Source organism: Myotis myotis, unplaced genomic scaffold, assembly GCF_014108235.1.
Source record: "Myotis myotis isolate mMyoMyo1 unplaced genomic scaffold, mMyoMyo1.p scaffold_m19_p_8, whole genome shotgun sequence".
NCBI classification, from domain to species: domain Eukaryota; kingdom Metazoa; phylum Chordata; class Mammalia; order Chiroptera; family Vespertilionidae; genus Myotis; species Myotis myotis.
Window position 1 is genome coordinate 93959770 of NW_023416390.1, and position 16231 is coordinate 93976000.

Genomic DNA, 16231 nt, shown 5'->3' on the forward strand with positions numbered 1-16231 from the left:
CCAAGACATGAAGGCTCTTGTATTAGAACAACATCTTCATTATCAACAGCAGTTTTCTCCAAATGATGTTTTCCCCAAATAGGATTTTACAGAATTGTAATCTGTCGTAAGACATTTATCTGTTTTTCTAAACCACGGTTCCTCCACGTGTCCTTTCTCTGGCCACTCCCCTAACCCCCGCCCCCTGCCTTCCTCTTCCTGCCTCCGAGCCTCCCAGTGGGCATTCCCAAGTCCCAGCCTCCGGAGCATCTCGGGCACCCCTTTGCCTGAGAACTCTCTCTGCGTGACAGTGAACCCAGTGGGTTCATAGTCATCTGGCTCTCCGCACTCCCTATGGAAGGTGCTGGGCGGGGCTCAGGCCTTGGGAGCACAGATGGTGGTGGGTGTCGGGCACACAGTGGGCGGCCCTGGCAGCTCTCACGCTGAAAGGTCATTTCAGTGACTCGGGAAGGAAGTTTGGGCTGTGACTGACGGGGATGCATGGGGTTTAAAGGTAGAGATTTTGGCAAGTGCTTCTGTGGACCTTAAAGGGGCTTCCTGCAGGTCGTGAAAAATAAATTTGTTCTGAAAAACTCCTTTATGATAAAGTGATGGACATATAAGGTGATTGATGTCAGCATTTCCTGCGTGTGAGAGCTGTATTTGTAGCGTCCATCTTATTGCTCCTTCTCTCTCAGCCATGACGGCACAGACTCTCCGCCCGATGCTGGTGAGGTTGTCGTCGTCCTCAACAACTTCAAGAGCAGAATCATTAAAGTGAAGGTGAGTCTGGTGCATGCAGGCAGCCGCTCTTTCGTCGTTAAAAAGGGCAGGGCTCCGGCATTCGGTAGGTGTTATCTAAAACATGTATCGCGCCAGCTGGTGTGTCTCGGTGGTTGAAAATCAACCCGTGAACCAGGAGGTCCTGGTTCGATTCCTGGTCAGGGCACAGCCTGGGTTGCAGGCTCCATCCCCAGTGTGGGGCATACAGGAGGCAGCCAATTGATGATTCTCTCTCATCATTGATGTTTCTATTTCTCCCTCTCCCTTCCTCTCTGAAATCTGTTTATTAATAAAACATGTTAAATAAAAATATGTATCAGTCTTAGAATCTCAGAATCTCAGAAGGAAGGTGGGGGTGGGGAGAAATTAACCAAAGAATTTATAAGCATAACCCATGGACACAGGTGAAGGCCTGGGGGAGGGGGTGAAGCAGGGGGAAAGAAGGGAGGCATCTGTAATACTTTCAACAATAAAGATATAAAATTTAAAATAAAACATTTTTACACTGAAAAAATAAAAATACATATCTTGAAACCAGCATCAAACTTTGTGAGTTAATGGATGTGTTAACTCTAATAATAATGCTATTATTGTGGTAATCATTTCACAGTATGTATGTATACAAAGTTATCACATTGTATACCTTAAGTTTATACAGTGTTATTTGTCAATTATATCTCAGTAAAGCTGAGGGGGGAAGAAAAAGAAACCCAAGACTAATTTTTCATTGGAATTTCACTGTAGTGTTTATAGGAATGCAGCTTTAATTACAAAATGTCTTCTAAATATGCATTTGTGGTTTGCTTCAGCTGAGAGGGCACCTTTTGGGTAATCTCAGTGAGCAATATAAGTCTCATTTCACATAAAATGTTTTCATAGACATTGTGGTGCAGATACCGCCATAATTTACATGATTATTCATAACTATATTCTCAGAAAATTGGTGATAATGCCAATGAAAATTTCAACAATTATAAATGGTAGCTCATTTAACTTCTTTTCACTTCTTTCTACTCAGAATGTTAAGGTTCTTAGTGCCTTAAACTCAGAGGTCCTTATGGAGTAAATACAGGCATGCCTCGTTTTATTGTACTTTTGTTTGCTTCGTTGTGCTTCACAGATTTTGTGTTTTTTACAAATTGAAGGCAAGACCCTCCACCAGCAAAAAGATTACGACTCACTTTGTTGACAGCTACTCACTTTACTGTGCTGGTCAGGAACTGAACCCAGTTCTCACACCCGGGAAAGCCTATCGCAGCCTCACATCATGGCGGGAGGCAGCCCTCCCTGTGCTGTCCAGGAGCCCTGCTGGCTCGGCCAGTGAATCCGGACAGAGGCTACGCACACAGTGCCTCCTGCCAGGACGCACGCAGCTGCGCCTCCCCTGAGAGCTGGCTCTCGGGTGGTGAATTACACTTGCAATTTCACTCAGACTATGTTTCCCACACAATTGTTTGAGGATTTTTTTGCCCATTTTTCAAACTGAAAACAGCTATTGTCTAATGAAAAGAGGTTGCTGTCTTTTCACTTCAGGTTTTGTGTGATGTGATTAAGATATTTCTGTTGAGGACGTCTAGCCTCTGAGTGGGCTGTACTGCTTATGGGAGAATTAATGCCCTGTGGTTGGCAGTACCCACAGTGAACGCCAGTTAGTGCCCGTTAAAACAACAGGAGGACTAAGCCCATCGCCTGTGATCGCAGGTTCAGAAGAAGGCAGACATGGTGAATGAAGATTTGCTGAGTGATGGAACCAACGAGAATGAATCTGGATTCTGGGATTCCTTCAGATGGTAAATTGGCATGACAAAAAGAGTGCTTTTTTAGGAAAAACAGACATAAGCATCCTCCCTCTCTTCTTTGGAGCGTATTCGTTCTGTCTTGGACCTTCCACATGCTGTCCTGTGCAGCCAGAAACAGCCCTTCCCTTCCGTGGGCAGGAGTGTCTCCACGGTAACGAAACGCCCTGTCCCTGGGAAGGGGCTCCTCTCTCCTGCTTTTGACTCTGTGGGCTGTGCTGCTCGTTGCAGGGCTGGCGGAGCATCGCTCAGGTTCCTTCCACTGAGCCTGCTGCCGCCTGTGTTCTGTCTTTTCCTGCAGCTGCGAGGCCTGTTAGCTGCCCTCCCCGGGTGGTGTCCTGGCCCTGAGTCCCCGGGCAGAGGGGCCCTGCTCCTGGTCCCGCTGCACCACTTGCTAGGGAAGGAGCAGGACTGGGCAGGACCATCTCTGCCGCTCCCTTCACGGCCGGTGTCTGTCTGAGCATTTCCCCTTTTGTGCTTACTCTCACCTTTATTATTATAGGGGCTTCACGGGAGGACAGAAGACCGAAGAAGTGAAACAAGAAAAAGACGACATAATTAATATTTTCTCTGTTGCATCTGGTCATCTCTATGAAAGATTTCTTCGGTTAGTCCTGCTGGTTGTTTCCGTATGTATGAATGAATTTGTCACCGTGTTCTTATGTAGAAAGGAAGTGTTCTGTGCGCTCCTGCCCATCGCACCTCTGCGTATCTGAAGCACTCTGAGGGTTGTGAAAGATGTCCATATAATTGTGCTTGTTTTGATCTGGCTAGCAGCATGGACTCAAGCTCTATAGTAAAAGCATCGGTGTGGCTGTTACAAGGCTATAAACCTTTAATATCATTGTGCACATATTATAGATGGTGTTTAACTGGCCACCAAGCATTGCTTAATCCATCAATTAAGAGGTTAACATAGAGAACAGAAGTGGGATAGGACCATGGGCCTGCCTTCTATAGATTCGTAGGGTTTGAGAGCTGCAGTGAGACCTGTTTTATAGACAGCTGGAGACTCGGGGTGAAGGGGCCTGCCTGAGGTCACAGCCAGAGCCAAGGAGAGGCCCTGGCTTGGGCTGCTTGCCCCGGGGTTGCCAGGGGGAAGTCCTCGGGAGTGCCCTGCCTGAGAGGAACTTTCTGAATTCCAGGTTCTTGTTGCTTTAATGTTCCACTACAGACCTAGTGTAGCAAGTAATCAAAATGTCATTTTATGCCGGAACCGGTTTGGCTCAGTGGATAGAGTGTCGGCCTGCGGACTGAAAGGTCCCAGGTTCGGTTCCGGTCAAGGGCATGTGCCTGGGTTGCAGGCACATCCCCCGGTGGAGATGTGCAGGAGGCAGCTGATCGATGTTTCTCTCTCATCAATGTTTCTAACTCTCTATCTCTCTCCCTTCCTCTCTGTAAAAAAATCTATAAAATATATTTTTAAAAAAATGTTCAAAATGTCATTTTACTCATGTCTTAGACCTCCTGTTTCCAAGAAATAATATCTGACCAAAACAGTAAGGCTAGATGTTAGTAACAGCTAAATTTAATTAAATTCCTTGACTCAAAGTGTATTTTTTTAAAATATATTTTTATTGATTTCAGAGAGGAAGGGAGAGGGAGAGATAGATAGAAACATTAGTGATGAGAGAGAATCATTGTTTGGCTGTCTCCTGCATGCCCCCTGATGGAGTCCATACCGGGGCATGTGCCCTTGACCGGAATTGAACCCGGGACCTTCAGTCTACAGGCCGATGCTCTATCCCAGGGGTCCTTAAACTACGGCTCGCGGGCCACATGCAAATACAAATATTGTATTTGTTCCCGTTTTGTTTTTTTACTTCAAAATAAGATATGTGCAGTGTGCATAGGAATTTGTTCATAGTTTTTTTTTAAACTACAGTCTGGCCCTCCAACGGTCTGAGGGACAGTGAACTGGCCCCCTGTTTAAAATGTTTGAGGACCCCTGTTCTATCCACTGAGCCAAACCAGCCAGGGCTCAAAATGTACTTTTGTTTGTTTTCAAAGTAGGGAATCCTGGGACTGTAGCCGTCTGCCATTCCTTCTCCTCGCAGCCCCACAGGCTTGGAGGCAGCCAGGGCTTTGGGGGGCGCAGTCCGTCAGCACGGCCTCCGCTTTCAGTTGTGTCATCACTGACAGAGCAGGTCACGGAGCAGGCTCTTTAGGAGGCAGCAGGACCAACGCCTTTGCCTTTATGGTTGGTGTATGTTTGTGGGTGAGAGATGCGCCTCCTCACTCAGTGATGGTTCACGCCGAGGAACAAGTGCCGTTCTCCATTGTGAGGGTCCCTCTGAGCCTCACGGGCCATCAGCGAGCTCTGCTGTGAAGAACACTTAGTGATCGCGTCATTAACTACTTGATTTTGCTGAGATTAAAAAGCATTGGAAGATCATTACTATTATTTCTTTTCTTTGGCAGCATAATGATGTTATCAGTACTGAAGAACACCAAGACTCCTGTGAAATTTTGGTTTTTGAAGAATTATTTGTCCCCTACATTTAAGGTTTGTTCCTCAGAAAAAAGAAAAAACATTCTTATTAAGGAGCTATGTATAGTATAATATACTTTTTACTACTTGTTATCTGTATAATTTAAAATTTTTCCTTTTATTGACTTACCCTGATTCAGTTGCCTATTTCTATGGTGATTACTCTTCCAGACTGATCTGTTTTTGGGGGAAGAGTTGTTATAACACTGAACACAAAGTCATGTCTTGTCGGAAGCTTGGATAGCCTAGGAAGAGAGCCCATGTCATTTGTTTGATGAGGTAACGTTCTCTCCTGCCGTGGTCTGATGACAGAACACGGCTGGTTTCCAGTCGGAACGATGGCTCTCTCCTGAGCGGCTCCCCAGCGCCCACCAAGTAGCGCCTCATTGGCGTCCAGCAGAAACACACTGGGAAGACTCTATGCTTTGTTTATGTCAGTTAGCATTTGCCCTCTAAATGGACTTATTTGCATCTTTTTTGTTGCTATTCTGTGGAATTTACCAAATAACTTTTAAGGCGTTCAGTAATTTCTCTTTTAGATGAGTATTCATTGCTGGTCCCCTGAAGGTTCTTGTGTTTAGAATATGAAAGGCTTAATGGCAACCCATTTGTCCAGAGTGTTTGGTTGCCACACCATTGCCTGGGTTAGACCTAGCGGAGATGAAACAAGCCCCTCAGAGACAAATGCCACATGACCTCACTGACATGTGGGCTCTAGTGAACACAGTACACTGACAAACAGAACAGGTCCAGAGCCTGGGTGCACGGAACAGGCTGACAGACTGGGGAGATTGGAAGAGATGAGCTAAAGAGCTTGTATAGCCCATGGACACAGACAGTAGAGGGGTGCAGGCCTGGGTGGTGGCAGGGAAATGGGGGGCATCTGTAACAGTGCCAACAATAAAAAAGGCCAGCTCAAAAAAACGCTTTACTGATCGAGTTTAGACAAATGAAGTTCATTTCTCTTCAACACACCCACACAAAATGTGAATTAGTTGTCTAAAAGCCTTTACTTACAGATGTCTGTCATTTCATGTAGTGCTCGAAAGTCATAAAGAAATGGGGATTTGGCAAACGTTTATATGTATTCTTTTATGTCCTCACCAGGGGCCAGGCCAGAGTTTTTCTTAGACCGTTGTTACTTGTTACTAAATGTGTTTTACTTGTGCCATCATTGTGACGGCTGTCTTGCATCATGAAGTCAGCTTTCTTACAGTAAATGATGGTTGTTCCTGTGTCTGAAAACAGGAATTTATACCTTACATGGCAGACAAGTACAGTTTCCACTACGAGCTTGTGCAGTACAAGTGGCCCCGGTGGCTCCACCAGCAAACTGAGAAGCAGCGCACCATCTGGGGCTACAAGATCCTTTTCCTGGACGTGCTCTTCCCCCTGGTTGTGGACAAGGTCCTCTTTGTGGATGCTGATCAGGTGAGCTCCTAGAGGCAGCGTCAACAGTCTGTCTAAAGGCGCTAGCCTTCCTTTTCCTTTTTGAATTATTTTATTTTTCCAGTTATGAAAAATACATGTTTATTTTATATTATTTAGAATATATGGAAAAGTATCGCCTAGATGTGATCACTTTTAACATTTGCATTTGATGTGTCCTTTTTATATTTTCTTCTATGTCTTTGTTACATAGTTTTCATTACATCATTATTTTTATCTTAATTCATTTTACATACAAACTAAAAATAGGCATTGTTTCACATTTGTTTGCATATTAATTCACATAAACCTCCCAGCAGTCTTGTGAGTTTCCCATTTTACAGATGAGGCAACTGAGTCACAGAGAGTCTAAGCAATATAAATTTGTTTATTTCTCCTCTCTGTGTGCCAAGCAGTACACAGTGAGGGAGGTGGTCAGCCGGTCAGTGGAAGAGGCAGAGGTGGCCGGCACTCCCGCTGCAGCGGGAGCCTGCGGTATGTCTCCGGGTGCCAGGAAGTGCTGTCTGCAAGGCTGTCTAACAAATGGCTTGTGGCCTTTCCCCAGATCGTGCGGGCAGACCTGAAAGAGCTAAGAGATTTCAGTTTGGACGGCGCCCCTTACGGCTACACTCCTTTCTGTGACAGCCGGAAAGAGATGGATGGCTACAGGTTCTGGAAATCAGGGTACTGGGCCAGTCACCTAGCTGGGCGCAAGTATCACATCAGGTACTGAAAATGGGCCACTCCTAACACTTGTTTTTTTTTTGTTTTCTTTAAATTAATTTTGTATATTTAATACTGAATTGCTAATACACTAATATGGTTCATAAATAAGAATTATAAAAAGTATACAGTGAAAAACATCTTCTCAATCCTGTCTCTATTCCACCTGATTTTCATTCCATAGCAGATAACCTCCTGTTAATTTACTATATGTCCAATGGAATTTCGTAATTCCTTTTTTTAAATTTATTTTTACTTTTTTTATTGATTTCAGAGAGGAAAGGAGAGGGAGAGAGAGATAGAACATCAATGATGAGAGAGAATCACTGATCGGCTGCCTCCTGCACACCCACACTGGGGATCAAGCCTGCAACTGGGGCATGTGCCCTGACCGGGAATCGAACTGTGACCTCCTGGTCTACACTCAACCGCTGAGCCACCCGGCCAGGCGGAATTTCTTAATTCTTACATGAACAACTCTGGCTTCTTTTTGCACAAAATATGAATTTTCTTTTACACAAAATATACCATCCCTGCCCTGGCTGGTTTGGCTCAGTGGATAGAGTGTCGGCCTGGGGACTGAAGGGTCCCGGGTTCGGTTCCGGTCATGGGCACGTGCCCAGGTTGTGGGTTCGGTCCCCAGCGGGGGACGTGCAGAAGGCGGCCAATCAGTGTTTCTCTCTCATCATTGATGTTTCTATCTCTCTCCCTCTTCCTTCCTGTCTGAAATCAATAAAAATATATCATATTTTTACAGGGAGCAGCACAGGGACTAGGGGGAGGGTTACAGGGAGCAGCACAGGGATGAGGGGGAGGGTTACAGGGAGCAGCACAGGGATGAGGGAGGGTTACAGGGAGCAGCACAGGGATGAGGGGAGGGTTACAGGGAGCAGCACAGGGATGAGGGAGGGTTACAGGGGGCAGCACAGGGATGGGGGGGGGGTTACAGGGAGCAGCACAGGGATGAGGGGAGGGTTACAGGGAGCAGCACAGGGATGAGGGAGGGTTACAGGGGGCAGCACAGGGATGAGGGGTAGGGTTACAGGGGGCAGCACAGGGACTAGGGGGAGGGTTACAGGGAGCAGCACAGGGATGAGGGGGAGGGTTACAGGGGGCAGCACAGGGATGAGGGGGGAGGGCTGCAGGGAGCAGCACAGGGATGAGGGGGGAGGGTTACAGGGAGCAGCACAGGGATGAGGGGGGAGGGCTGCAGGGAGCAGCAAGGGGGATGATGATTTTAGTGCTCAACGTTGTTTTTGGTCCAGAACAATGGTAACACTTGTTTTTTTCCACCTGCAACATTTAATACATCAGCAAGACATCTTGGACTAATGGTTATTTAGTAGTTACTATAGCTTTTATTACCTAACCTGCTGACACTTGCTAGAAATCTCTTGTCAGAGATTAAAATATTTCTTTTGGAAGGCAATTAAATAAGAACAATGACAAACTGTACTTGTGGTGGCAGAATGTGGGTTTTGTGATCATTTTCTTAGCCATCTTTGAAGTAGCATATACTGATCCCAAGGTCCACTCTCGGGCCTCAGCTTACCTTTCAAAGAAAAGCCAGAACGTTTGCCTAGTGACCTGTCCCATTGTTCAGTAGAGGCACATTCCTGCCATAATCCATGGTTGTAACAAATGGGTCTTCTCTGTCCAGTGCACTGTATGTCGTTGACCTGAAGAAGTTTAGGAAAATAGCGGCTGGTGACAGACTCAGGGGACAGTACCAAGGTCTGAGTCAGGACCCTAACAGTCTTTCCAATCTTGACCAGGTAAGTGTATTGTTTTGGGGAACACTTCCAGTGCTGGGTATACAATGTTGTGTCAGAAAAAGAAGTATTTGCTTCTCAGTTCTCTCCTCTGTTGGGACAGTGACAGTGCTTTGTTTCTTCACGGGGAGGAATTATGTGTGTGTGCGTGACATTTTCATCTGTTCTCCCCAGAAGACACACACAAGGAAAATGTCGTGGGCTCAGTGTTGCTTGGAAGGGGATGGGAGGAGGCGCTGCCCCCCTGAACATAACTATCTTTTCAGTTTGTACCCAAGCTTCTTGGATACATTTCTTTCTCTGCCTGCTAGGGTCAGTCTATTCCTTTTCTTTAGGAACTAACTAGCTCAAAGTCACAGTGTAGAATACAATATCACAATACTCCTTTTTCTATGTCAGAAACCATGGTATTTTTTAAGAAGTTTCGCTGAGCTAAAAACTGTTCATTAGTGCCAAACAATTTTCAGAGGTGAAATTATAGTTTAGATGTTGTATATAGTTTCACTTAATTTGTTTTACTTAAAAGTCTGCCTTAAACACACTTTAGCCTTTTTGTGATGTATAGCACCCATAAAGAAAAGTGTACAAAACAAAAAATATTCACATATTCACGTGCATTAATAAATCACCACAAAGCCAAAGCTATATACCACCACCTAGTTTAAGAAATAGAACATTCCTAGCATCCCAGAAGCCACCCTTCTCTAACAAAAGTATCCAGCATCCTGACTTCTGTGGTAATCATCTCACTGCTTTTCTATAGAATTACTATACAGAAGCATATATTAAACATGTTTTCTAATAAACTAAACTTTAGCTTCACCTGTTTTTTTCCCTTTCTATCTCTATGGCATCATACAAGATGAACTCTTCTGTTCAGCATTATGTCTGTGAGATTCATCCATGTTGTGTGAATGTAGTGCATTATGTTTTGTTTATTCTACATTTGGGTTGTTTGCCATTTCTATCTTCCATGGGTAATGCTGCTGTGATCACTCGTGCACGTGTCTTGGTGCATATGTATACAGTTTTCAGGTGCATGTACAAATAGAATTGCTTGGTCATCAGGCTTGTGTATTTTTATCTTTACTAGATAATTCCAAGCAGTTTTCCAAAGTAGTTTTAAAGTATACTCTCATCAGCTATATAAGAATTCCTGTCAATTCATGTTTTGACCAATATTTGTTATCAGTATATTAATTTGGTAGGTGTGAGCTGACATCCCATGTAGCTTTCAATTGAAGAGTTTAATGCTTCTACACTTAATGTAATTATCAGTGAAATGGGATTTACATCTGCCATTTCCTATTTTATCCTATATGTCCTCTGTTTTTTGTGTTCCTCAAGTCCTACATCATTGCCTTTTAGGTTAGATATTTTAATTCCTTTGTTTCTTTTGCTATATACTTTTGAGTTATTTTCTTAGTGGTGTCTTGATGATTATCATTAACAGTTTAATTTATGACAATCTAGTTTGGATTAATAACAGCTAAACTTTAGTAGTATACAAAAGCTTTGTACCCCCATACTGTTACTGTCATATAGTTTACATGTTTACACATTATATGCCCATCAATACAGATATATAATTATGGCTTTTTGTAGTTGTTTAGTTATTTGTTTTCTAAATATATTTTATTTTTATTTTATTTTTTCAAATTTTTAAATTCTTTATTGTTTAAAGTATTACATACAGTATTACATATGTCTCCTTTTTCCCCCATTGAGCTCTCCCCGGCCAACCCACACTCCCCAACACATCCCCTCACTCCTCTAGTGTCTGTGTCCATTGGTTATGCTTATATGCATGCATATAAGTCCTTTGGTTGTTCTCTTACCCCCCACCTCACCACCACCAGCACCCACCCTCCTCTGACTTCCCTTTGAAGTTTGATGGTCTGTTCGCTGCTTCTCTGTCTCTGGATTTTTTGTTTGTTTGTTTGTTTGTTTATCATTTACCTTGTTCATTATATTCCACAAAGGAGTGAGAACATGTGATATTTATCTTTCTCTGACTGGCTTATTTCGCTTAGCATAATGCTCTCCAGGTCCATCCATGCTGTTGCAAATGGTAAGAGTTCCTTCTTTTTTACAGTAGCATAGTATTCCATTGTGTAGGTGTACCACAGTTTTCTAATCCACTCACCTGCTGAGAGATATTTTTAGGCTGTTTTCAGATCTTAGCTATGGTGAATTGTGCTGCTATGAACATAGGGGTGCATATATCCTTTCTGATTGGTGTTTCTGATCCCTAGAAGTGGGATCACTGGGTCAAATGGCAGTTCAATATTTAATTATTTGAGGAAACTCCATACTGTTCTCCACAATGGCTGCACCAGTCCGCATTCCCACCAGCAGTGCAGGAGGGTTCCTTTTTCTCCACATCCTCGCCAGCATTTGTAGTTTGTTGATTTGTTGATGATAGCCATTTTGATTTGCTTCTCTTGGATGATTAGTGACTTTGAGCATGTTTTCATATGAAGTCTCTTGGCCTTCTGTATACCTCTTTCAAAAAATGTCAGTTTAAGTCCTTGGCCTATTTTTTTTTTTAAATATATTTTATTGATTTTTTACAGAGAGAAGGGAGAGAGATAGAGAGTTAGAAACATCAATGAGAGAGAAACATCGATCAGCTGCCTCCTGCACATCCCCCACTGGGAAAGTGCCCGCAACCCAGGCACATGCCCTTGACCGGAATCGAACCCGGGACCCTTCAGTCTTTGCCTATTTTTTTATTGGATTGTTTATCTTCCTTTTGTTAAGATGTATGAGTTCCCTATAAATTTTGGAGATTAAACCCTTATCGGATATAACATTGGCAAATATGTTCTCCCATGCAGTGGGCTTTCTTGTTGTTTTGTGGATGGTTTCTTTTGCTGTGCAGAAGCTTTTTATTTTGATGTAGTCCCATTTGTTTATTTTCTCCGCAGTTTCCATTGCCCTAGGAGCTGTATCATTGCTGTGACATATGTCTGATATTTTGCTGCCTATGGGTTCTTCTAAGATTTTTATGGTTTCCCATCTTATGTTTAAGTCCTTTATCCATTTTGAGTTATTTTTGAGTATGGTGTAAGTTGGTGGTCTAGTTTCATTTTTTGCATGTATCTGTCCAATTTTCCCAGCACCATTTATTGAAGAGATTGTCTTGACTCCATTATTTGCTCTTTCCTCCTTTGTCAAATATTAATTGAACATAATGGCTTGGGTCGATTTCTAGGTTCTCTGTTCTGTTTCATTGGTCTATATGTCTGTTTTTGTGCCAGGATCAGGCCGTTTTGAGAACAGTGGCTTTGTAGTAAAACTTGATATCTGGTATTGTGATCCCTCCAACTTTGTTTTTTCTCAAGATTGCTATGGCTATTCAGGGTCTTTTTTTTTTAATCCAGATGAATTTTTGGAGAGTTTGGATCTTGGCCTGTGAAATATGCCATTGGTATCTTAATGGGAATTGCATTGAATCTATAGATTGCTTTGGGTAGTATGGACATTTTAATGATGTTGATTCTACCGGTCCATGAACACAGTATATTCTTCCATTTGTTTATGTCTTCCTCTCTTTTTTCAATGTATACGTTTTCCAAGTATAGGTCTTTTACCTCCATAGTTAAGTTTATTCCTAGGTATCTTAATTTTTTTAGTGCAATGTAAATGGGATTGTTTTGTTCTTTTTTTGTTTCTCTTCCTGTGTGTTCACTATTGGTGTATAAAAAAGCAATAGATTTCTGGGTGTTAATTTTGTATCCTGCTACATTGCCGAATTACTTATTAAATCTAGTAGTTTTTTGATGGAGTCTTTAGGGTTTTCTATGTACAATATCATGTCATCTGCAAATAATGAGAGTTTTTACTTCTTCTTTTCCAATTTGGATGCCTTTTATTTCTTCTTCTTGTCTGATCGCTATGGCTAGCACTTCCATTACTATGTCGAACAGGAGTGGAAAGAGTGGGCATCCCTGTCTTGTTCCTGTTCTTAGGGGAAATAGTTTTAGTTTTTGCCCATTGAGTCTGATGTTGGCTGTAGGTTTGTCATCTAAGACTTTTATTATGTTGAAGTATGATCCTTCTATTCCCACCTTGATGAGAGTTTTTATCAAGAAAGGGTGTTGTATTTTGTCAAATGCTTTTTCTGCATCAATTGATATAATTATGTGATTTTTATCTCAATTTGTTTATGTGATGTATTACGTTTATTGATTTGTGGATGTTATACCATCCTTGCATCCCTGGAATAAATCCCACTTGGTCATGGTGTATGATCTTTTTGATGTACTGCTGGATCCGATTTGCTAGAATCTTGTTGAGGATTTTAGCATCTATGTTCATCAAGGACATTGGCCTGTAATCTTCTTTCTTTGTAGTGTGGTGTCTTTATCTGGTTTGGGGATTAGGGTAATGCTGGCTTCATAGAATGAGCTTGGAAGTGTGCCTTCCTCTTGAATTTTTTTGGATAGACACGTTTTAGTTCTTTGAATGTTGGTAAAACTCCCCTGTGAAGCCAGCCCAGGGCTTTTGTTTGCTGGAAATTTTTTGATGACTGCTTTAATTTCCTCCATAGTTATAGGCCTATTCAGATTTTTTTATTCTTCCTGATTGAGTTTTGGAAGATCCTGTTTTTCTAGGAAAATGTCCATTTCTTCTAGGTTGAGCAGTTTTTTGGAATAGAGTTGTTTATAGTATTTTTTCATAATCCTTCATATTTCTGACTTTGTTTATTTGGGGGCCTCTCTCTTTGCTTCTTGGTGAGCCTGGCTAGAGTTTCATCACTCTTTGTTTATCTTTTCAAAGAACCAGCTCTTGGTTCCATTGATTTTTTTGTATTGTTTTTTGGTCTCTATGTCATTTACTTCCTCTCTGACCTTTATTTTTTCCTTCCTTCTACATATTTTTGTGGTTGTTTTTATTGTAGTTTATTTCTAACTAGTGGCCCGTTGCACGAAGATTTGCGCAATAAGGCCTTCCTGACACAGGCCTTTGGTCCAGCCATAGCAGCGAGGCTTGGCTTCTCTGCTCTGGCTGCTCTCAGCCCCTCCTTTTTTTTTTTTTCCAGCTCCTCGAGTGGAGGCCAGGGCTGGCTGGAAGCCTGGGTCGCCCCTGACGACCCTTGAGCGGAGCCCAGGGTGCGGGCTGCGACCCAAGCCCCCAGCCCCACCTTGAGCGGAGTATAGGGCCGGCGGGAAGCTTGGCTTCCTCTGTCACTGGGAGCAACCCAAGCCTCCTGCTCGCTTCAGCTCCGTGGCCGCTGCTATCTTCAGTTGTCTTTAGTCTTCGCTCGGCACCTGCATAAGCAAATTAACCGCCATCTTGTTGGATTATTGGGCTAATTTGCATAGTCGCTCTGATTGGCTGGTGGGTGTGGTGGAGTGATGGAGTGATGGTTAATTTGCATTTTTCTCTTTTATTAGTGTAGATATTATGCCATTGTGATCTGAGAAGATGCTTGATATGATTTCAGTCTTCTTGAATTTGAAGAGACTTTGCCTGTGTCCCAATATGTGGTCTGTCTTTGAAAATGTGCACTTGAAAAGAATGTATATTCTGTACCTTTGGGGTGAAATGTTCTGAAGTAGTCGATTATTTCCATGTGATCTAGTGGGTTGTTTAGAATTGCTGTTTCTTTGCCGATTTTTTTGTCTAGAGGATTTATCCAGTGATGTCAATGGGGTATTAAAGTCTCCTACTATGATTGTATTGCTGTCGATCTCTCCCTTGATATCTTATTGTAGAAGCTTTTTTATGTATTTGGGTGCTCCTGCATTGGGTGCACAGAGTTAAATCCTCTTGTTGTATCGATCACTTTAGTATTTTGAAGTGGCCTTTCTTATCTCTTGTTATGGCCTTCACTTTGAAGTCTATTTTGTCAGATATAAGTATTGGTATCCCAGCTTTTTTTTTTCTTTTGCCTGAAAAAATTTTCCATTCCTTTGCTTTCAGTCTGTGTGAGTCCCTTGTTCTGAGGTGGGTCTTTTGTAGACAGTTTATATATGGGTCGTGTTTTCTTATGCATTCAGCCACTCTATTTCTTTTGATGGGAGTATTTAGTACATTTACGTTTAAGGTTATTATTGATAGGTACTTGTTTGTAGCTATTTTCATTCTTTATGCCTGTGTTCCTTTTTTCTTCTTTTTACAACAGTCCCTTTAACATTTCTTGCATTGCTGGCTTGGTAGTGATAAACTTCCTTAGACTTTTTTTTGTCTGCGAAGGTCCTGATTTCCCCTTGAATTTTGAATGATAGCCTTGTTGGATAGAGTATTCCTAGATTCAGTCCCTTACTTTGTATCACTTTGTATACTTCATTCCATTCCCTTCTGGCCTGTTATGTTTCTGTTGAGAAATCATTTGATAACCTAATAGGAGATCCTTTGTAGGTAACTCTATGTCTCTCTCTTGCAGCCTTTAAGATTCTCTTTTTGTGATTAATATTTGCCATTGTAAGTACAACATGTCTTGGTGTGGATCTTTTGGGGTTCATCTTGTTTGAGACTCTGTGCTTGTGTGATCTTTCTTTCCCAAATCAGGGAGGTTTTCTCTGATTATTTCTTCAAATATGTTTTCTAATACTTGTTCCTCTTGTTGTCCTTCTGGCACCCCTCTTATATGTATGTTACTTCATTTCACGTTGTCCCAAAGCTCCCTTAAGCTCTACTCCTGCTTTCTAATTTTTTTTCTCCAGTTACTGTTCAGATTGGGTATATTTCCCTGCCCTATCTTCTAACTCACTTATTCAGTCTTCCACTTCTTCTAGTCTACTGTTGAAACCTTACATTGTGCTTTTTATTGTAGCTATATCATTTTTTATTTCCTCTAGGTTCTTACATAGGTTGTTGATTTTTCTCATCCATTTTGTTTATGAACTGTATGACCTTTACTCTGAATTCTTTTTCTGACATATTGAATGCCTTTGTTTTATTTAGTTCCTCTTCTGGTGATACCTCCTTTTCTTTTCTTTGGGGTTTTCCTTTGTCTCCCCATTTTTGCTATCACCAAAGGGTCCAGGCGCTGTGTCACGTGGGGCCTGTGACTGAAGCAGAGGGCTTGGCGGGAGGGTGTGTGTCCTGAGAGTCACCAGAGAGCCCAGGCTCCAGGACACATGGGGCCTTTGTTCACAGTGGTGGGTCGGCAGGAGCATTGCGCGCCTCAGTAGTCACTGGAGAGCCCAGTTGCCAGGATGTGCAGGGCCTGTGCCACAGCGGCGGGTCGCGGGGAAGGTTGTGCACTCTGAGACTCACAGGAGCCTGTGGCCGAGGAAGCTAGAGTC

General features: G+C 42.7%; 1 protein-coding gene across 11 annotated transcripts in view; it reads left to right on the forward strand.

Moving 5' to 3' along the window:
* The window catches only part of UGGT1 (UDP-glucose glycoprotein glucosyltransferase 1), a 190335-nt gene that overhangs the window by 140437 nt on the left and 33667 nt on the right, over window positions 1–16231 (forward strand). For 7 of the 11 annotated variants that reach the window (XM_036318740.1, XM_036318734.1, XM_036318739.1 and 4 more), the window contains 7 exons: window positions 678–762; window positions 2464–2552; window positions 3061–3165; window positions 4980–5064; window positions 6298–6480; window positions 7043–7203; window positions 8861–8975. In XM_036318740.1, coding sequence (XP_036174633.1) covers window positions 678–762; window positions 2464–2552; window positions 3061–3165; window positions 4980–5064; window positions 6298–6480; window positions 7043–7203; window positions 8861–8975 — 823 coding nt within the window. Of the gene's footprint in view, window positions 1–677; window positions 763–2463; window positions 2553–3060; window positions 3188–4979; window positions 5065–5220; window positions 5335–6297; window positions 6481–7042; window positions 7204–8860; window positions 8976–9834; window positions 10567–16231 lie in introns of those variants that run through there. The other 4 variants (XM_036318737.1, XM_036318742.1, XM_036318741.1 and 1 more) reach the window with 4 other exon arrangements.